The 22794-nt window shown below is 43.1% G+C and overlaps 1 protein-coding gene across 3 annotated transcripts; it reads left to right on the forward strand.

The window, feature by feature from the left end:
- The first annotated feature begins 10146 nt into the window (after nt 1-10146).
- Nucleotides 10147-22506, forward strand: LOC134337813 (ERBB receptor feedback inhibitor 1-like). 3 transcript variants are annotated; one of them, XM_063033072.1, is made up of 4 exons: nt 10147-10284; nt 16877-17072; nt 17828-17913; nt 18959-22506. In XM_063033072.1, the coding sequence occupies exons 2-4, from the start codon at nt 16951-16953 to the stop codon at nt 19999-20001; spliced, it is 1251 nt and encodes a 416-aa protein (XP_062889142.1). In that variant the 5' UTR covers nt 10147-10284; nt 16877-16950; the 3' UTR covers nt 20002-22506. The 3 variants fall into 3 exon arrangements, with proteins under 3 accessions (XP_062889142.1, XP_062889141.1, XP_062889143.1); XM_063033071.1 differs by having other exon boundaries at nt 10156-10288; XM_063033073.1 differs by lacking the exon at nt 10147-10284 and adding an exon at nt 10332-10939.
- Nucleotides 22507-22794: the final 288 nt, after the last annotated feature.

Here is a 22794-nt window from a genome sequence, read left to right on the forward strand (position 1 = left end):
CTTAAGAGGAAAGGCTGAATAAAATAGGGCTTTTCTCTTTGGGGCAAAGGAGGACGACAGGTGACTGGATAAAGGTGTATAAGATAATAAAAGGCACAGATAGAGTGGTGACAGGACTTCCAGTGCAGCCACAGCTAATGCAAGAGGGCGTACTTTTAAGGTGACTGGAGGAATCTTGATAGTAAGTTGACTTTGAACTTTGAAAATATAGAGGGATATCACAGGTAGGGCTGTTTTAGGCAGAGAGTGGTAAATGTGTGGAACGTGCAAGTGCACATTCTGGGGGTGGGGAGAATGATAAAGACTGATAGATTTAACAGACTCCTAGATAGGTACGTGGATGAAAGGAAAATAGAGGGCTACGTAAGGGGGGGGGGTGGTTTGATTGATCTTGGAACAGTTTGAAAGGTCAGCCCAACATTGTAGGCCAAAGAGTTTATACTGTGCTGTGCAGTTCTATGTTCTAGAAACTTAGTGCATTTGTGTATGTTTTTGATTTTCTTTCACCCTCAGCTTCTATTTCAGTGACCTTCAATCTCCATATCTCTTTATTTTATTTTTCCTTTTCAAGTCTCCTTACTGTAATTTCCTTTATAATTTCCCTATTTTCTTTTCCCCTTTCCCTGTTTTTCCTTATTTCCCTTCCTGTGGCTCCTCTATTTTTTTTCCCTTTTCACTATTTTCTGTTTTCTTTTGATGGTATTTTCTCTCTCTTTACAATACTTTTGCTGTAAGGTATTTTTTGTCTTTCAGTATCTCTATTCCTATCAGTCCTTCCTCTCCCTAAACCAGTTGTACCAGTCCACTCCCTCCCCTTCCTTTGAGCTGCCCCAAGCAAAATCCAGCTACAGCCTCACACCTTCCCTTTTGTAAGGACATGCTGTTCTGTTCTGTTTTGGTTAGGGGTGTTCTTAAACGAATTACTAGTACTGCCAGTAGAGATGTCGACCTTATATTGAGGAGTGAACTAATACAGTCATAGAGAAAGCTTTTGTCAATCTTTGGCTGTCAATTCCCTTTCAACACAAGTCCTGCGTTAACCCTTTTGCTGTTGCATTTCATGAGAACTGCCTGACTTCAGTCACACTTTCTTTTTTGCCAGACGTATGTGATCTTGTTTTAAGCATTCACGGTGCAACGGTCCCAGTTTTGTATGCTTGAATATTTCTAAAATTCAAAACAGCTGCAAAGTGGAATCAAAAAGCTGGAAGCATAATAAAACATGCTTTTTTTTTCCATAGCCCAAACAGCTGTGAATTCCCTTCAAAATTCACAGCAATGTTGACAGCCAGAGGGTGGGAAAAGGTAATCAATTCCTCTATTACATTGTAGAGAAGTGTAAATCCCCCTCTGCACCACTACTCAAGTGCAAATCCCCTCTACACCACCTCTCAAACCTGTAGCTGGGTTGAGCATTCATATATCTCCAGACAAGACATCCTTCTGGGATATTAAAGAGTGGTTTCTGGTTCTTTTCAAATTGGACGGCTCACAAAAGGAAAGGAAGGAAGGAGAAAACCTAATATTTACCAACTGCAAGCACATAAGTATTTGATGGCCCGCGTAAGGATATGGAACTGGAAGGTACATAGGAGGAGAATATTTACTATAACTTCACATTAAGATTGCGGGCTGAAGGGGCTACCCAGTGCTGAACTGTTCTGTGTTATATACATTAAAAAAACGTAGAGACGGGCCACCAAGAAGTTGACTGCAGCGATAGGTTTTAAGAAATATCCTAAAGGAGGAGACAGAGAGCTCAGATGGTGTAGAGAGAGAGGAGTCCAGCAGCTGGAGCCCAGGAGGAAGGTGTCCAGTCCAGACCAGTGACACATATGGTCACTACTGGCCAGGAAAAATGCAGCTCCCAGTGCAAGACGGCAGCATACAGCTACCTAGTGCTGGACACAGGCAACCTTGCTCAGTAAGTGCTGGCCTGCGTAACATGCGTAAAGCATCAAGACAAGAACTGTCCAGGATGGGAAACAGCTTCTTCCCTCTGAACTCCCTGCCACATCACATTCAAAGTGTCACTGGTTAAATTGTTCTGTCCCCTACAATATTGAACTTACCAACTTCACTGTGTTATTTATGCATAATTCATTTGTGAATTTAATTCTTACTTTTCTAAGTTATTGTGTTTTACTGTGCTTGTCCGGAGAAACGTTGTCTTGTTTGACGGTATAATTAAAGGCATCCGTTAGTCTTCACTCTCCAAGGCGCAGGCCTGGGCAAGGTTGTATGGAAGACCAGCAGTTGCCCATGCTGCAAGTCTCCCCTCTCCACGACATCAATGTTGTCCAAGGGAAGGGCATTAGGACCCATACAGCTTGGCACCAGTGTCGTCGCAGACGTTGCCTCGGCTGGGGCTCGAACTCACGACCACAATTGGATCTCGCTAGTCCAATGCTTTAACCACTTGGCCACGTGCCCACACATATTTGGTTAAATGACGATAAACTTGACTTGATACCTGTGGTCAGTTTTGCCATGAAACATACATGGCCAATGTTGGCGTTTGCTTGAAGACATGGAGTGGATTCCTCCATTGAAAAGTTTCATAACTTACTGAATTCCTGGAGGGTACCAGAAGATTGGAAAACAACTAACGTTGTTTCTTGTTCCAAAAGGGAGAAAGGCAGAAAGCAAGGAACTGCAGGTCAGGTAGCTTAACAGCTGTTCTTGGCAAGATGCTCGTGTCAATAATGGAAGAGGAAATAGCTAATCATTTAGGAAAGCTGAATATATTTAAACACAGTCAACATGGTTTTAGGAAACATAGTCACATTCGACAAATTTGTTCAAATTGTTTGGGGATGTAATGGAGAGCTGATGGTGGGGGTGGGGGGAGAGAGCCTGTGGATAGAGGGTATTTAGATTTCCAAAAGGCATTTGACAAGGTGTAAAGCTCATGTAATTGTTTTGGAGTGGGCAGAACGCTGAATATCTTATAGAAAAAAAAGAGTGGGAATAAATGTCCTTTTCAGACTAGTGGACAGCCCCAGAGATCAGTTCTTGGCCCTCAAACTTTCATTATTTACGTATTGACCTAGAGGAAGGAACACTGTGTAAGGTTTCCAAATTTGTTGATGATATGAAAATAGGTCATAGTCATAGTCATACTTTATTGATCCCGGGGGAAACTGGTTTTCGCTACAGTTGCATCATAAATAATAAATAGTAATAGAACCATAAATAGTCAAATAGTAATATGTAAATTATGCCAGTAAGTTATGAAATAAGTCCAGGACCAGCCTATTGGCTCAGGGTGTCTGACCCTCCAAGGGAGGAGTTGTAAAGTTTGATGGCCACAGGCAGGAATGACTTCCTATGACGCTCTGTGTTGCATCCCGGTGGAATGAGTCTCTGGCTGAATGTACTCCTGTGCCCACCCAGTACATTATGTAGTGGATGGGAGACATTGACCAAGATGACATGCAACTTGGACAGCATCCTCTTTTCAGACACCACCGTGAGAGAGTCCAGTTCCATCCCCACAACATCACTGGCCTTATGAATGAGTTTGTTGATTCTGTTGGTGTCTGCTACCCTCAGCCTGCTGCCCCAGCACACAACAGCAAACATGATAGCACTGGCCACCACAGACTCGTAGAACATCCTCAGCACCGTCCGGCAGATGTTAAAGGACCTCAGTCTCCCCAAGGCATGTTACAGTAAGGATACTGTGATCCTGCAATGGGATATGGGCAGATTCAGTATGTGGAAAAAAGACCGAAAATGGATTTTAATATGGTCAAGTGGCAGGTCATACACTTCAATAAGAAAAATAAAAGGCAGGTTATTATCCTGATGAAGGGTCTCGGCCTGAAACGTCGACTGTTTATTCAATTCCATAGATACTGCCTGGCCTGCTGAGTTCCTCCAGCATTTTGTGCTTGGTGCTTTGGATTTCCAGCATCTGCAGATTTTCTTGTGTTTGTGGCAGATTATTATCCAGCTGGAGAGTTCCAATTCCTATTCCCATTCCGACACGTCAGTTCTGTAGTACCAAGATGAGGCCACCCTCAGGGTGGAGGAGCAACACCTTGTATTCTGGCTGGACAGCCTCCAACCTGATGGCAAGAAGATCGATTTCTCCTTCCGGTAACAAATTCCACCAGTCCCCCACTCCCCCAGCCTCCCCAGTCACTTCCTCTATTCCTCACTCTGATCTTTTACCTCTTCTCACCTGCCTAATGCTTCCCCTGGGTCCCCTCCTCCTTCCCTTTCTCCTATGGTCCACTCTCCTCTCCTATCAGATTCCTTCTTCTCCAGCCCTTGACCTTTCCCACCCCCCTTCCAACTGGCCTGCTTCTCCTCCCCCCCCCCACCCTTTTCATTCTGGTGTCTTACCCCTCCCTTCTCAGTCCTAAAGAAGGGCCTCGGCCCGAAGCGTCGACTGCCTATTCATTTCCACAGACGCTGCCTAACCTGCTGAGTTCCTCCGGCATTTCGCGTGCGTCGCTTTGGACTTCCCAGCATCCGCAGACTTTCCCTTGTTAATGATACTGACGTTGCTATTCCTCCAAGAGTGAAACCCATCAGCTTAACTAAAGCAAGCACAAACTGGATTCCTTTTCAGAAATATCCTGATGGCTGGAGGGTCTGTGATCTATTGTGATGTAATGCTGCATCCTTTCCCCACCACGCTTCAGGTTTGCAGCATAGATCAGAATCAGGCTTAATATCACCAGCATACGTCGTGAAATGTGTTAAGCTTGTGTCAGCAGTACCATGCAATACATGATAAATATAGAAACAAATAAATGAATTACAGTAAGTATATACATTTATTAGTTAAATTAAAAATAGTGCAAAAAGAGAAATAATTTTTTAAAAGTAGTGTGGTAGAGTTCTCAGGTTCAACGTCCATTTAGGAACTGGCAGAGGGGAAGAAGCTGTTCCTGAATCGCTGTGTGTGCGCTTTCAGGCTCCTGTACCTCCTTCCTGATGGTAACAATGAGAAGAGGGCATGTCCTGGGTGGTGGGGGTCCTTAATGATGGACGCTGCCTTTCTGAGGCACCACTCTTTGAAGATGTCTTGGATACTACGGAGGCTAACACCCAGGATGGAGCTGACTAATTTTACAACTTTCTGTAGCTTCTTTATCTATAAATACAAATATTTATATTTATATAAATAAATATATAAATATAAATATTGTTCCTCTTTGGTTTCTTGAACAGTCACAATCAAAACAGCAAATGGCAAACCGCAGCCTTTCTCGAGCCAAATTCATTCAGTTAGGCTCCCTAGAGAAGATTCTTTATCTCCTTCTCAGGGGAAACGCAAGATGCATAGCTGACTGGAGACTGGTAACTCGGCCTTGAGTGTGGACTGTAGAACTCACCTCTCCAGCCGTTTCCTTCTCTCCTTCTACTCCGAGTATCCTAATTCTTCTAACATGTTAGACTCACTTCTTTTCGTAGCCACTGCCTGTAGTTCAAGCCATTCAATAATTGGAACGAGACTTTAAACTTGGAGACAGATCAGAGCGTCAAAGAAAGAATATTCCAAAAGCACTGAGAATTTATGTCCTATAAATAAAGAGAGAATGGATTTATTCTCCTTGGAAAAAAGAGACCTCAAGGTAATTAAAAGCAAGATTGCAAGATCATGAACAGAATCAACTCGTGAGCAAGGGGTAAGAGTTTAAATCCCAGCAGGAGGGAATCAAATTATAGGTGAAAAGATGCTAACAGATTTTATTGTTTTTATCCAGCATCTTCTATTCTTATTTTAGCTTTCGAGGATTTGTGCTTTTTTATCTTTGATTATTTCTCAGAGAAGCTGACATGATGGTGCAATGGAATTGATTACTGCCTGCTGGGAGAACTCAGCAAGTCTAGCAGAATTGATGGGAAGAGAGGAATTATTGATGTTTTGGGTCAAAGCCCTGCATCGGAACTTGTTCTCTGCTGCTCCAGATTCCAGCGTCTGCAGTCCCTTGTGTTTCAAATGGAATTGATTAACAGGGAAGGCATTGGAACCAAACTGAGGTTAAGATGCCTTCAGTGAATAGAGAAATAATTGAGTGATATAGGAAGAAGGTGGAGCAATGGGTTCGACTATTACTGGGAGATCTTATGGTCGTACGTGTAGTAAAAACAGAAAGCAGTGGGCTTGCCCATGCACCATCAAGTTGCAGGACATGTCACTAGGACACTTGGGTGATATATATATATCACCCAAGAGAGCACATATTCCACTCTCCCCTCCTACCCCTCCTCACAGTCCCCCACCCTGCTCTCATGACTATACCCCTTCCCCACACGAAACCACCACGGTGGGCTTCACAGCTGAACAGGTGAGAAGACAGTTGAAACGTCTCAACCCAAGCAAAGCTGCAGGACGGAATGGTGTCAGTACCAGGGTGCTCAAAGCCTGTGCCCCTCAGCTACGTGGAGTACTTCGCCATGTATTCAACCTGAGCCTGAGGCTCCGGAGGGTTCCTGTGCTGTGGAAGACGTCCTGCCTCGTCCCTGTGCCGAAGACGCCGCGCCCCAGCGGCCTCAATGACTACAGACCGGTGGCATTGACCTCCCACATCATGAAGACCCTGGAAAGACTTGTTCTGGAGCTGCTCCGGCCTAAGGTCAGGCCACACTTAGATCCCCTCCAGTTCACCTACCAGCCCCGACTAGGAGTTGAGGATGCCATCGTCTACCTGCTGAACCGTGTCTACGCCCACCTGGACAAGCCAGCAAGCACTGTGAGGGTCACGATTTTTGACTTCTCTAGTGCGTTCAACACCATCCGCCCTGCTCTGCTGGGGGAGAAGCTGACAGCGATGCAGGTGGATGCTTCCCTGGTATCATGGATTCTTGATTACCTGACTGGCAGACCACAGTACGTGTGCTTGCAACACTGTGTGTCCAACAGAGTGATCCGCAGCACTGGGGCTCCACAGGGGACTGTCTTGTCTCCCTTTCTCTTCACCATTTACCCCTCAGACTTCAACTACTGCACAGAGTCTTGTCATCTTCAGAAATTTTCGGATGACTCTGCCATAGTTGGATGCATCAGCAAGGGAGATGAGGCTGAGTACAGGGCTACGGTAGGAAACTTTGTCACATGGTGTGAGCAGAATTATCTGCAGCTTAATGTGAAAAAGACTAAGGAGCTGGTGGTAGACCTGAGGAGAGCTAAGGTACCAGTGACCCCTGTTTCCATCCAGGGGGTCAGTGTGGACATGGTGGAGGATTACAACTACCTGGAGATACGAATTGACAATAAACTGGACTGGTCAAAGAACACTGAGGCTGTCTGCAAGAAGGGTCAGAGCCGTCTCTATTTCCTGAGGAGATTGAGGTCCTTTAACATCTGCCGGACGATGCTGAGGATGTTCTACAAGTCTGGAGTGGCCAGTGCTATCATGTTTGCTGTTGTGTGCTGGGGCAGCAGGCTGAGGGTAGCAGACACCAACAGAATCAACAAACTCATCCATAAGGCCAGTGATGTTGTGGGGATGGAACTGGACTCTCTGACGGTGGTGTCTGAAAAGAGGATGCTGTCCAAGTTGCATGCCATCTTGGTCAATGTCTCCCATCCACTACATAATGTACTGGTTGGGCACAGGAGTACATTCAGCCAGAGACTCATTCCACCGAGATGCAACACAGAGCGTCATAGGAAGTCATTCCTGCCTGTGGCCATCAAACTTTACAACTCCTCCCTTGGAGGGTCAGACACCCTGAGCCAATAGGCTGGTCCTGGACTTATTTCATAATTTACTGGCATAATTTACATATTACTATTTAACTATTTATGGTTCTATTACTATTTGTTACTTATGGTGCAACTGTAACGAAAACCAATTTCCCCGGGGATCAATAAAGTATGACTATGACTGACTATATTTTGTGTAGCTGTATATTTACCGCTATCTTATATCTGCTATGCCTGCCTTGTGCTGTGTATGACTACAGGTACTGCGTTTTGCATCCTGGCCCCAGAGCAACGCTGTCTCGTTCGGCTGTATTCATGGGTATTCATGTACGGTTGAACGACAATTCAACTTGAACTTATCCAGCGGGCTAGGAAACACCTACAAAGAAACGGAGATCATGCTTCCGATCAATGACCTTTTGTCATAATTGAAAAGGGTTAGAGAAAGAGAAAAAAAAAGTTCATTTCTTGAAATCATGGCCATCAAGATTTTGACCAGTGTGCTTCAATGAGCGAATTCACTCCAACAAGGCGGACATTTCCCCATTGACAGTTACTCAAGGAATAATGTCACGGGTCACATAGTGCACATACACCCCTCCCCATGGACGTACAGGTTTTTCAAAGAACCTCAACTGTCACTGAACACTCATGGAAACTCTAGGAGCAGAGAATGATCACAAGACTTCAACTAAAGGGCCTTCGATTTGAGTCTGCACACAGCATTTGCCAGCCCCAGTTTCCAGTGCTCAGGATTACAACATCAGTTTTGGTCCCTTCATCGTTCGCAGCCTTTCTTATATAAATGACAAATGAGATGCACAAAGCATTCGCTGACTGCACAGTGATCCCACACACTAACGGTGCAATGGCCCTTGTAGCACAGGAGGCGATCAGGAGCCAACAATCATATGGATGGAATCAAACAACACAGAACTTTACTGTGTTCTTCTCTTCTTTTCCCTACACTTCCAAAATGCCTTTTCTGCAGGCATTCATCTGCAGTGACCCAAATGGCACTGAAAATGAAGGTGTGAGTTTTTCCGAGCAATTCCCAAAAGGAACTGCAGAGGTCCTGTTTTAGCTGGAGGGGGGCGGTGGTGGGGGGGTAGGGTTTAAAAAATGGTATACATGTTAGTTTGCACACTTTTCCAGGCAATATTGCATAGTGCTTCTGGATTTATTTTCAGATTTAACATAACCCTTCAAGGCACATCCACACACCCAAAATGCTGCCGGAACTCGGCGCAAGTCAGGCAGCGCCTATGGGAATGAGTAAACAATCGACAATAGACAAGGACTGAGAAGGGAGGGGGAAGATGCTGGGGAGAGGGGAAAGGGGCTGGCTGGAAGGTGATAGGTGAAGCCAGCTGGGCCGGAGTGGTCAAGGGCTGGAGAAGGAAGAATCTGATAGGGGGGAGAGTGGACCGTAGGAGAAAGGGAACTTGGGGGCGGGGGGAGTGGTAAAAAGTGGTAGGCAGGTGAGAAGAGGTAAAAGTTCGGAGTGGGGAATGGAAGGTGGAACATGGTATGTACCCCTTTGCACAGAGTGTGCTACCAGAGGAGGTAGTGTAAATCAATCACTATTACTACCTTCAGTGTTGGTACATGGCCAAGTGGTTAAGGCATTGGTCTAGTGATCTGAAGGTCGCTAGTTCGAGCCTCAGCCGAGGCAGCGTGTTGTGTCCTTGAGCAAGGCACTTAACCACACATTGCTCTGCGACGACACCAGTGCCAAGCTGTATGGGTCCTAATGCCCTTCCCTTCGACAACATCGGTGTCGTGGAGAGGGGAGACTTGCAGCATGGGCAACTGCTGGTCTTCCATACAACCTTGCCCAGGCCTGCGCCCTGGAAACCTTCCAAGTCACAAATCCATGGTCTCACGAGACTAACGGATGCCTAAAATAGATAAGCCACGGAAAGATATGGTTCTAATGCAGGCAAATGGGATTCGTATAGATGAATGAAATGATCGGTATGGATATGGTGGGCGAAAGGGACTGTTTCTCTTATTCTATGACTATATGAATAATAAATTTCAGCCAAGAAATATCTGGCTGACTAAACACTTAATGTACTGTTACATGATTTTTATACTTATCTAAAAATCACAACACCTACCTCTGAAGAAACGTTGTTTAAACCTGCTTTTGTGTTTTGGCTTCTGCGAGGCTTAAGCTGTGGTAATAGATAATGGTGGGCCCCACTAAATTAAATTATGCCTAAAAAAATGCCTTCACTCATCTCTTCCCCGCGAATTTTTCATACGTAGCATTAAAAATAAAGCTGAAGTACAAGTTGTCACAGACTTAAACTTTGATGCTTTTATCTGCGTCTTTTTTTGAAAAGATAATTCCTCTTTAAGACAGCGGTAAGTAAGTGTGCTGACTGAAGCCGTGGGCGGGAGGAACGTCCTGAATGACATCAGGATCCAGAGCCCGCCTTTATTAAGCAAACTGCGGGGCATATTGCAACAGAGATACATTTAATTTGAGTGAGGAACCAGAGCGAGTAAGAGATAGAATGCAGTCTGCAGAAATGTTGATATATTCACTGCTGCACTGAGCCGGAACGATTGTTGAATTTACGCCGGATTTCCTGCCCCATCAGGAGGTAGGTAAGTTTCTCGCCACACACTGCTCTCTGTTGTCTCAGGTCCCTCGTTCCAAATCGGAAAAGCTCACCCATAAATTCTCCTTTAAAAAAAATCTTTCTCTATTTATTAATACTAAAGCCTTCCGGCTTCTACTTAATTTTCTGCAAATTACTCTGTTAAAACTACACTATTTTCCAAGAAGCACGACAGGACATTGTGTTTATTGCGCTGCCAAATGAACAAAATATCCTATAAATCATTAGCCGTGAGCTACTCCAATCTGTTTAATATATAACCCGAGCTTGCAAGTGCTTTGCACGATTTCAATACTCTCTCCAAAACGAAAACTTTTCATTGCAAAAATGTTGCAAGTGAATTTTTCAAAGCTGATGTTTATTAAAGCTGGTTTCGTATTAACCACAGACTTTTGTACACGAAAATTCAGTATTCTCTCAGTCGGTTGTTACCGACTTTAACGTTCTTTGCATCCGAGTTGGATCTAAAATCAGTCTGAGTTATAATGAGTAAACCTGTTACCTGCAGCCTGCAGATTTACAGGGTCTGCACAATCAGATCTGCACGCTCCCTGTTCCGACCGGGTCCCTCTACCGATCGTTTTTAGCCGGCAATCGGAGAGTAAATCTATCAGCAATCGTTGCAGGCGAGTTAAAGGTTAGTGAAATTCACGATTAGATTCTTCCTTCTAATGTATGATGAGGTATTTTAAAATCAGTTTTTCCGCCCCAGTAGCAAAGCTATTCAGGCTTGGAAACTGTTCATGAATAACGATTTAAAGTGGCTTGCTCGCCCCTACCTATTTTCTGTAGCTGCCTGCTTTTAAAAAAATGTTTACTAACGATACAGTTTAAGCCGTCTGCTTTCTGCTTTTATTGGCTATGTTCCACCAGACCTAAATGCATTCATTTTTAAGAGAGTAATAAATTTTACTAATCCTCGGATACACCAGCTCAGAGCACATGGCATAAGTAAATTTAAAAAAATTATAACAAGCCATTCATCGTCCTCCCCGGGTGCCCTGAGGAAATGCTGCAGTGCTGGTTGCAGAATATTCCCATAGATGTCTTCTGGCACAGCGATCGAGCCTAAACCCCGAACATCAGCACGGTCAGTGAGTGGACCAAAACATCCGAATTTATTTTTGCTTAACATTTCTTGAAAAAAGGAGTACGAGAGTAATGAGAGTTGAATTGACTTTTATTACTTGCATCCTTCACATACACGAGGAGTAAAAATCTTTACGTTACATCTCTGTCTGAATGTGCAATTTATAGTAATTTATAATAAATAGTATGTACAACAGGACTGTCAATATAAATGTAGGAGCCTAATCAATTTCAATCACCATCGCTCACATGGGGACATTTTGGATGTGTAGTGACTGTTTCTGCAATGATAAACCACAAAACGCATTCAACTTGCCTTGCCAATGGTATGTTGAGAATCTTTCTTGAAAGTGAATGTTTGCTTTAAAACCAAGCAATAGAATGAATGGCACACGACTGTACTTTTGAGGCGGAGAGTGCTTAAATTGGCTATAGTACAGGGTGCCCTAGATTAGGATAAGGGGTGAAGCAATAGATTCTGAATGCCGGGATCTGAAGTGACAAGCTACCTGATGGAAGAATTCAGTAGGTCTAGCAGTATCATAATCAGGTTTAATATCGCCGGCATGTGTCGTGACATTTGTTGTCTTCGCGGCAGCAGTACATGATAATGAAGGGGAAAAACCAATATAGTGCAAAAATAGAAATAAAATAAAAAGTAGTGAGGTAGTGTTCATGGTTCAATGTCTATTCAGAAATCGGATGGCAGAGAGGAAGAAGCTGTTCCTGAATCGTTGAGTGTGTGTACCTTCAGGCTTCAGTACCTCCTTCCTGACCTGTAGCATGGAGGGAATCTGGAACAAAATAAAAAAGGAACTGTTTACTTCACTGTGCGAGTGACAGATCTTTGAGTTTTACAGTTAATCCCACTCCTTTAGCACAAGGGATTCTGCAGATGCTGGAAATCCAGAGCAGCGCGCGCACACACACACTCACACTCATACACACACACACACACACACTCACACTCATACACACACACACACACACACACACACACTCATACACACACACACACACTCATATACACACACACACTCATACACACACACACACTCATAGACACACACACACACTCATACACACACACACACACACACACACACTCAGACACACACACACACTCAGACACACACACACACTCATACACACACACACACACACACACACTCATACACACACACACACTCATACACACACACACACACACACACACACACACACACAGGCAATGCTAGAAGAGCTCAGCAGGTCAGGCAGCACCTAGAGAAAGGAATAAACAGTCGACATTTCAGGCTGAGATCCTAATGAAGGGTCTCGGTCCTAAATATTGAAAGTCTATTCCCTTCTGTAGATGCTGCCTGGCCTGCTGAGTTCCTCCAGCATTTTCTCTTGATATTTTCCTAGAGCTTTGCAATTCAATTTCTTTTGAAGTGTATTATTGTGCTCCTCTCCCCCGGTCACTTTACGGTTCATGGTCAAACCTTTCTTCTTGAGAGGAAATGTCATTTATGGATACATTGAGCAGCTCAGGGTTTGTCATCTGGGTTTTGTTTTTCCTGTTAGTATTAATAAACTGCAACACCCACACTGGATATGCAGGACATTATTGGTGCCATTACTCACACTCTGTTATTGCTTCATCAAGATCAGTCAGAGAAAAGCACTGCTTCGCCAGCGTAATGGAGATTGTAAAGAGGTATTCAATACCAAGAAATTGGCAGCTTTCTTTCTCACTGAGGTGTGACAAATTACCTGGCATCGTTGCGTTTCCCCCCCCCCCCCCATACCGGATGGCTCATCTTGTGTTTGAATTAATAGAGACAAGCCTAGATCCAAACACAGCAATCGGGATGAACTGGCTTCTGCACTGCACAGATTTCTGCATCCAGGCTATTTTAAACTGAGGGGAGAGGGCTTAATATTGCTGTTTTTCAGAAGCTATAATTAATAAAGTTAAATCTATTGCTGGCAGCATTTCAGCTGACAATCAAGCATTGTCAGCTTTGCCTGTAACCATGTTTCTAAACTGAGGAGCTGCTGTCAGCTTGGCAGATCTTTTCCAGTTGAGTGGCACTGATTTGATCGAGTTGGGTGAAACGATTAGTCCAGATTAAAAACATCTCATTAGTGTTTAGAATGTATGAAAAGAAAAGTGTTTAGCTAGTTTGAAGACGTGCGTATGGATCTTTAGGGTACCCCCTGTTCTACATTTGTGGTATTTTTCTGCTCTCCCATTTTATCTCCAATCACAGTATGCTGCCGGCTCTCTTTGGAATCTTGCCCGGATAGACACATTTAACGTGTAAGCTGAGACCCTGTAAGCAAGCTACGTGATCAATTTAGAACCTGATTCGTTTTACCTGAAATCCAACAGAAATCACAGTCAAATGTGGAACAAAATCTCCCAATTTGCAGTTGGGAGTTTTTGTTCCACATTTGACTGCAAATTCTTCCCCCTTTCCAAGATGACATTGCTTGCTTGTTCCCTGGGTATCATCCCTCCGATCTCTGTCCTTGCTTGTTCACTACTATTGACTATTTAAAGTGCAAACTTAAAAGAGGCAGCTTAAAGCAAGATTGTATGAAACATTAAAGAAATGCATTTTTTTATTTGAGTTGCAAATACCTAGAAAGAAACGAGCAATCTTATTTACATCAATTACAGCAGTATGCTCTCTAACATGGAGAATGCTTCTTCTCTGGATGGATAATAAATAGTGGTCTCACTAGTGGTGTCTAAATCCTGATTGTTCATTCTAAAACTTAACTGCTGCTTGAATCTCCAGCTGATTCTCTCTTGCTTAAAATTGTAAATATTATCTTCCCCTAACTTTGCAATATAAACTCAGAATAGAGCAACCTGGTCTCAATATTAAGTCATATTGTTATAAAGATTGGCAAAATATTCATAGTTCCCTAACTCCTGCACAGCATTGTAATTCTAAACCCCGTTCCTAACTAAATTTACTCATTTTGATATCTATTTAGAAACTTCAACCCCTCTTCTTGCCTAAGAACCTGAAATAGTCAGTAGTTCTATGACATGCACCTCACTTGAGGGGAAATCAGTGAAATATGCGGGTGCACAGGTCTCCAAGCTAGGGAAGGCAGCCTGCATTAGAGAAAGGTTTAAGAAGAAAATTGAGGCAGAGCCTAGACTGTGAAAAATGGTGACATGTATGCACTTTTGATAATAAATTTCCTTTGGACCATATATCATTAGTGTCTCAGTTTTAGTAATAATGGAATGTATGAGGAGATGTAATAGAAAGTATTAGCTAATTTGAAAATGTGCAAATGGATCTTTGGGAATGCGTTTCTGACACGTGGGTCCTTATTGTTGTTCCCCTGGGCAGGAAGGGAGCAGCAGGATAAAAGTCGTAATGTTGTGTTTCCATCGAAGTTGCACCTGTCTTCATTTTCCTGTGGAGATTCCACCTGTATTTTGTGATAAGTCTGCCATACTGGCTCAGTGCCTAGGATTTGATCTGTTACGATACTGTGACCATAGGATTGGATTTGGGCTCCATGTCATTTGTGCACCACATATACCTAACACAATAAGTATCCTTAGATTCTAGTTACATTCTCCTCCACCTTGCTCTAACTATTTCACAAATGCAACACTCCCCAAACCACACATGCCCCGCTTTCTCTCAGCAGCCTGATTTTTTTTTAAAGCTGGTATACTGTACTTTCATGCAAATGCAGCTGACAGAAAGGAAATAAATTCACTTCACAAGTGTGGGTGAGTAGTGTTACTGTAATCTGCCACTCCCCTTGACATCACTGGCCTTTCCACAAAAAGATTATTCATTGTACTTTGAAATGTAGTATTTTGAAGTTTGTTCCTTATAACCAAGGATCCCAGAGACTTGAACTTAAAGATACCCTAGCAGTAAATAAATTATTAGGATAATATAGGAAACTTTGTAAACTTGGACACCTGATTACTTCAAACATTGAAATATGGACATTGGCAATCTACACCAAAAATAGACCAAGTTTCACCTAGTGGGCACTTCAGGGGGGAAATGAAAAGTGATTTCTCTTTCTCCATATTTTCTACTTCCTCTCTATTATCAATATTATTGTCATTGCTGAATTTTCCTTTTCCTGAGATCCAAATCTGTTATTGAAATCATAGCTCGTGGCTCCTACAATACATTTCTGGATCTTAAACTTGTGATATATCCCTTTATTTTGAAATAAGGACTTTTGAGTACAAGTTGCTAAATCGAAAGAGAACGCGCTGGACGTTAGCATGAAACTTCACTCTCATGGGAGTTCTGGTCTTTTAGATATTTTATTGTCCAGTCCTCTACTGTAATCCACTTCATCTGTTTTCTATACTAAAGAATGTTTAACGTTAATAACTATTTTCTATGACCAATATCATTACTGTTCCAAAGGGTGCCACTGTGCACCTTAGAAAGCACACATTGGGCTGCACAATTAATGGCATAGTTGGAGGAAAGCTTTTTGCCTCTCTCCACCCTACAGCACAAGGCTGTTGAAATCAGTCTCCAAAAAAGACCCACATCTCAAAATGAAAATGATCAAAGTCTTTCAAATAAGATAAAATTCTGGAAATGCAAAACATCTTCGTCAATACCTCCTAACAAATAAACAACGGGTCTGTGGAGCAACTGCCCAAGGAAATTCCAATCATCGAAGAGTTTAGCATGACAGGGTCATAAGGCATGGAAAAAGTTCTTTGGCTTCCAGTGATTGTCTAAGTTATCATGCATATATCTACACATAGCATGCTAACCTGTTTTCTCCATTCTCCCCACACTTCTACCAATTTATGTCTCACCCCATCCCCTCCCCATCCACTGATCCTGCCAATCACTTGCACACTAGGACTAATTTACAATGGGATCTGTTGCATGCTGTTTTTGACTATTTAGCAAGCATATAGTTAGTATAGTGTTGTGGTTTTGAGATTTTTTGGCAATGCTCCCAGAATGCTCTTGTGTACTCTGAAGCAGGATTGAGCCTCTGACTTGACAGAAACTTGAGTGATGTTGTGCCGTGCCACAAGGCTGCAGATTGTGGTTACCTACACCTCTGCTGCTACAGACAATTGAGTAGCACCCCAAGAATGTCCGGTTCTGAGCTGCCATACGCGTTCTGAGTTTATCCCATTTAGCGTGATTGTCATAAAACGTGATGGACGTTGTCCAAAATATGAAGATGGATTTTTGTTTTCAGGAGCTGTGCAGTGGTAATTTCTACCGATACTATTGTTGACAAATAACCTTTTGCCAGAAATGAAATGCAGAGGATGAAATCAACATTATCCTTTGTCTTGGTTCATCAGGTTTCCCAGATGCTTTTAGTGTATTATCTCAACTAGCCAGAAAAAACCTTAAGTTAATGAGAAAGCGCTATACTTCAAGGCTCTGTTAACTGATCTTCCTTGATTAAAATAAGGTAAATGAGCAGATGAATAATTCAAAAATTATCTTTTATTAAGGAATGCAAGACTCCTGTCAACTTGAAGACAGCACACATACTTTAAAGGATTGGTGTCTTTCCTAAATTGCCAAGATGTCGAGTGCTGGGCTAGCAGCACAGGAGATCCGCAGTCCACTGAGTAACTGCTTCATGCATGGTACTCATGGTGTCATCGGAAACAAGAGCTGCTGGAATCAGTCAAGTACTTTGGACAAGTGAGTTGCGTAACAGTGTGCCATTTGGTTTGGGTGGTGGTATCTTCACTGATAGGGGGAGGTAATGTGGCGTAATTTTACCAGCAAACATTTCTCAGAAAATAATGAGATGTTGGCAAACAAGTTGAGTGTCTATCAGCACAGGTGAGATCCCAGTGTGGTGGTGTGGGTTTATATTAGGAATACATCTGGGTTGATTGAGAGCAGATAAAATTCACTGCAGCTGTTGTAAACAGTATTATGAATGTGAAGCAAGACATTCCACAAAAAAGGCAAAACTTGGCCATAGGGAAGTTAGAGAGTTTAAGGGTTGATTCATCAATAATACAATAAACATGCCAATAAAGTAATACTGTTATGGAAGTTGACCTGATATTATGAATGACCCTGGTCAGGGTTCAGACAGTTAAGATCTTGATATGCCTGCACCAATATGAGATTTTCCTATGCAGAGTAAAATAATAGGGCTGATCCCTGATCCCTAGGATTAAGTGGGATTAGCTGTGATGGTGCTTTTGGATTTTCAAACCCCTGAAGTGTTTACTTAACATCCTGAGAGGTAAACCTGATCGACACTGTTAGATGTCCCAGGACTCATCTGAGGAACAATTTGGATTTCATAATGGGAAGAGGGAGATGGGGTCCACTGTCCTTGAAGGATGGGATCAGAAGAGATCAAAAGCCTTCGTGTTCTAAGGATGGACCCTTTACTCAGACAGTCTTGACAAATGTTTTTCTGTTACTTTTGTTTTTAGCATCTACTTTGCCGAAGCCACAGCCGTGACCTGTGCTTTGAACGCTGCTCCCCATAAACAGTCCTACATTGTACCTTCAACCAACAGTACGTATTTCACCTCAAAGGGATAAAAATGCCAAAGTTTTTACTTGGTTTATAAAGAAATTGATTTTAGTAAATTATTTGCTCATGGGGTGTGGGTGCCACTGGCAATGCCAACATTGATTGTCCATTTCCAAACGTCACTGCAGCTCAGAGTCCCCCTCAGTGTTATAAAAATCATAAATTCGTCTTGCGTTCTGTAGGGGCTGGGGAGTTCCTGACCTTGAATCAGACACAAATTAGACTCCTTTACTACATTTTAAATTAGTTGACTCTGAACTGTGTTTTGAATGGCCCAATAGACCACTTTATCACAGTACAATACCACTGGTTCAAGAAGGCTTGTTATGACAGCCGGGGATGGATAGATTCGGGTTAGAAGTGCCTGATTTATGGGTACTCTGCACATATGAATAAGCATTTTAGATCCTGGCAGGATGAATGGAAATGACTTGCCAACCTCTGTAGGGCTGCAGATACCATAATTTCCATGTGCTTTCTCTTCCCAACACCACCTACTTTTCTATTCTCCCCCCACGCCCCGCAAATTCGGGTCTGCGTTGATCTGGGCCGAGATGGGCAGACTCGCTCATTTACTGCTCTTCACATGCCTGCCCTCCTGTCGCAACTATCTCTCTGGTCCTCTCCCACACACTGCTTTTGTTCACTACTAACTTGGGAATGGAACCTGGGGACTGCCTGTCTTGATTTGTTACTCTGTGTATCAGTTTGGTAAACTCTTTCCCTATCCGTTATAACTCTGTTTCATGTAGTCTGAGGCCATCTTAGCTCTGACCTGAGACAACTTATCTCCTTTAGGTAGGTCCGCTTGCTTGTGACTGTTGCCTGGTCCCTTGAATTTTGTTCAATTACAATAATTCTTAGCTGGCCTCAAAGGCACCTTGCATGAGGTACTGGGATGACCAGTGGCTCGAGAGCACACAGCTTGGCAAGAGGCGAGGCTTTGTAAAGGGGAGGGAGAAAATTGAGATAGGCATTGACATTCGTTTTTTTTAAAAAAAAGTACTCCTTCCCTCCCTTTGAACAGGACAAGAAACAGAGCCACTAGGACTGAATAGAGACTGCTGTTTTGGAAGCTGCCTCAGATCATCCTTCCACAAGGTGCAAGCAGCACCTCTGAAAATGCAAAACTGCGAGGAGTCTTTAGTACAGTTGGAGAAGGATCAGCTGTTGCCTCAGTTTAATAAACTCTCAGTGAACGGTAATATGCTGGCACCACCTCAAACACCAGTAAGGGGAGCAACTGCACTGATTAACATTGGATGCTCCAGTGACCGAAGCTCCAAGCCACTTCCACCACTGCCTTTCTCGGGCGATGTGTCTTTCGATGACGTGGACAGTGAGGTCGAGTCCATCACGAACTCGGAAACTGACTTGCTCTTGCAGGATTACAGACCACTAAGCTTCAGGTATGGAGCTCCAAGCAGACGGAGCTTCCGTGGGTGCGGGCAAACAAACTATGCTTACTCTGAGAGTGTCGGTCAGAGTCGAGTGCCAGAGAGTTCCCACGTTATAAAGGATACTAAAATGGAAAACAAAGAGGTCACTGAACATCGTGCTCGCCCCCACCGCAAATTGCGACGTTCGCATTCGGGCCCAGCTGGATCGTACAACAAGCCCGCCATATTGAAAAATGCAAACTGCCTGTCAAGTTCATCGCCAGATTCCATTGAGGTGAAGCCTGAGATTCCCCCTCGAGTGCCCATACCCCCACGCCCAGTGAATCATGACTACAGGAGGTGGTCTGCAGAGGTAATGCACTGTGATGAGGACAAACCACCGAAGGTTCCGCCACGAGAACCCATGTCCGGAAGCAATTCACGCACCCCAAGTCCCAAAAGTCTCCCAGCCTACCTCAATGGGGTGATGCCCCCAACACGAAGCTTTGCACCTGATCCCAAATACGTCAGCAACAAAGTCCTCCAGAGGCAGGCAAGTGACGGGGCGACCTTGCGGGTACCATGCATTTTACCGATCATTGAAGATGGGAAGAAGGTGAGTTCCACGCATTACTACCTGCTTCCTGAGAGACAAATTTCAGAAGTAATTTGTGGAAGCCCAGGCCTCTGAGGAATCAACTGATTGCACAGTGCAACACTTCAAGACATTTGCAATCACCAAACCAGAGACAGTAAAGCAGAAACTTGTTTCCAATGTTGACTCCTCTCAGTTGCAACAAAAAAAAAGGTGGCAAAGAATAATCCCAGTCTTATTAAGGCTCCTGGCTTGCAGGATCCACAGAAAAATAAACAGCATTGCGGAATGTGATCCCAAAACCTCAGCTAAATTCCATATATTACATATGTATATGTGGAATATGACTTGACCATTATCTATAAACTGGAAGACCTTGAACAATCCACGGTGAACAGGATGCCTGCTTTGGTTTTTGCGATATGATTTTTTTGTGACCTTTTCATCAGGATGTCTCTGTTGTTTATATTGCACTTTATCTACTTCTGGAACTTTGCAATGAACAATGAACTAGACATTGGGCATGGCCACAATGCCCTTTGATATTCTGGCAGGTGCATTGCCTATTTTGGCCCATCATTAACCATGAACCTTGTAGAAAACTAATACTGAAAATATTAGTTTCTCTGGCCAAAACTTCTTTACATAACTGTTCGGAGACCCTTTTGGTTGAGAAACTGGCAATTGTTACAGGGCAGTGTACAAGCAATTATGCTTGGTGTCAATTCAGCTCAGGGATGCTTAATGAAGGTCACCTCTTACTTAATGGCTATTTAAGTGAAAAAGTATTATGTTCAAGTGAAGGGAAAGAATTAAAAGACTTTTTAAAAACACACAACTGCCACAAATTCATGTTTCTGCCTCTCTTCGCCATCCACTCAATGATTTGCAGCATTGTGTTAAGTGGTGGAAAATCCCAAAGTTCAGAAGGAAGGGAGTGGGTATTCCATTTTTCCCGGAAGGTTAGCAATCTGCATGCTGCTATTTCTTCTTCATTCCCTCCTTGTTTTTTTTTAAAAAGTGAAACCAAATGAGGTTGAGGGAGGAAGGAGGGTATGTTGAGGGTGGGGGGCTGCTGGTGGAAAGGGTTTCTACACATTGTTCATTATTCTCTGCATATCAGCACTGGACGCTTGCCTGTTCTACCATGTTCAAATACAATGCACAATCTGATTTTTCACGTATATTTTTTTAAAGTGTAGATAACCAATGGCAGTTAACAGGAGTTATTGTAGCCAAGACCCTGCTGGCAATAAGACTGCAGAGGTGTAGTTTTGACCAGCTACTCTCTGATATCATGTATAAATACCCTTTCTTGGTGATGATATAAAATGAATCATGAAAGGCATGAGTACAGCCCAAACCTGCCACTTTATACATAGTGTGTCTGTGTTCAAACACTGGATTTGAAGCCAGAGCCTCAAAGGTCCCTAATAGTCACCCTCCAGGAGGTCTTGCTGCCCAAAATGAGTACTGTTTATGGAGGGACACAATTTCTATCAGTCTGCCCCTTAGTGATTCAAGGCTTGGACCCTTACAATCTGGTACTTTGGCATCACTTTATCGTCTGGAATTGGGGAGAGGGGGAGGAGGAAGGAGAAGCAAGAAGACTCTCAGAACGGGTGAGGGAAAGGTTTTGGGCCTTCCTATTTTGACTCACCTCCCTGCTGAAAACCAATGAAAAGGAAAGAAGCTTCAATTGGAGTTTAAAAGAACATTCTCCCTCCTCCCCATGTATGACTATGAGCATATCGAGGGAAATGGTAGCGAAAAACAGCTTGTGTCTCAAACTTGTAGACTGAGTAAAGGCAAGCATAGTAAGAGGTTCAGTACTAACCTACAAGCTAGTTTACATGGGTTTGGACTGGACTAGGAACCTATATGAAGAATCATGCAGGTACTCATTTGGAAAGTTTTATGTCAGAAATCAATTAACTGTATGTAACATAAATGAAGGCCTATATTTCTGCTCTTGTGTACTCACTGGCTGTAACATATTTTGTTTCTATAATATTTGTTGGAAAGCTCCAGAACAATGTTTCTGTGGGTCTGTGCAGTATTATTATATATATTTAAACAAAAAAAAATCTCAGCTGTCTTTATTTTAAAGTGTGTGGTTTGCTCATGGCTTTTGATTTGTACATCCGCTCTTTCGACATAATTTGGTGATAAAGTTGCTACTGTGACAACCTAATGTAAATTCAGACCACGATCCGCAGTGCACCTCCACATTTTTCAAGCTCTGACTTTGACCTGTAAATGATTCATGAAAAGTATCTCCCTTGGGGCGTGTTAAAGACTTTCTGTTCTCTTGTAGTTTAATTGGAGGCAAGAGCAGTGAGAGCAATGAATTACAGATGTGCTAGGGTGGGCCTTTTAAAACAAGCCAGCTGCACAGGAGTCAATTGTTCCCTCTTGCTTGGTGTCTGCAGATGTACAGGAAATGAATAAAATGCGTACACGTGAGCTAAATGTCGTGAAAGAGAATAATTCATTCCTTCTAAGTGTGTATTGGGTCAAAAGAAGAAAAAAGGTGCTATTCACTGTTCTAAAATACTTAACAATCCATTTGAAATGTGTTTGCTGGTATACAGTGGAAGCTAATTTGTGCAGAGAAAATTCTTCATGACAGTAATGTGAAGAAGTGACTCAATAAGTGTGTACAGTTCTGGTCACCCTACTATAGGAAGGATGCTGAGGCTTTGGAGATGGTTCAGAAGAGGTTTACCAGGATGCTGCCTGGTTTAGAGGGAATGTGCTATCATGAGAGGCTGGATACACTTGGGTTGTTTTCTGTGGAGCACCGGAGACTGAGAGGAGATCTGATAGAGGGTTACAAGATTATGAGAGGCATAGATAGAGTGGGTAGAGAGTATCTGTTTCCCAGGG

Source organism: Mobula hypostoma, chromosome 25 (genome assembly GCF_963921235.1).
Source record: "Mobula hypostoma chromosome 25, sMobHyp1.1, whole genome shotgun sequence".
Taxonomy (NCBI): domain Eukaryota; kingdom Metazoa; phylum Chordata; class Chondrichthyes; order Myliobatiformes; family Myliobatidae; genus Mobula; species Mobula hypostoma.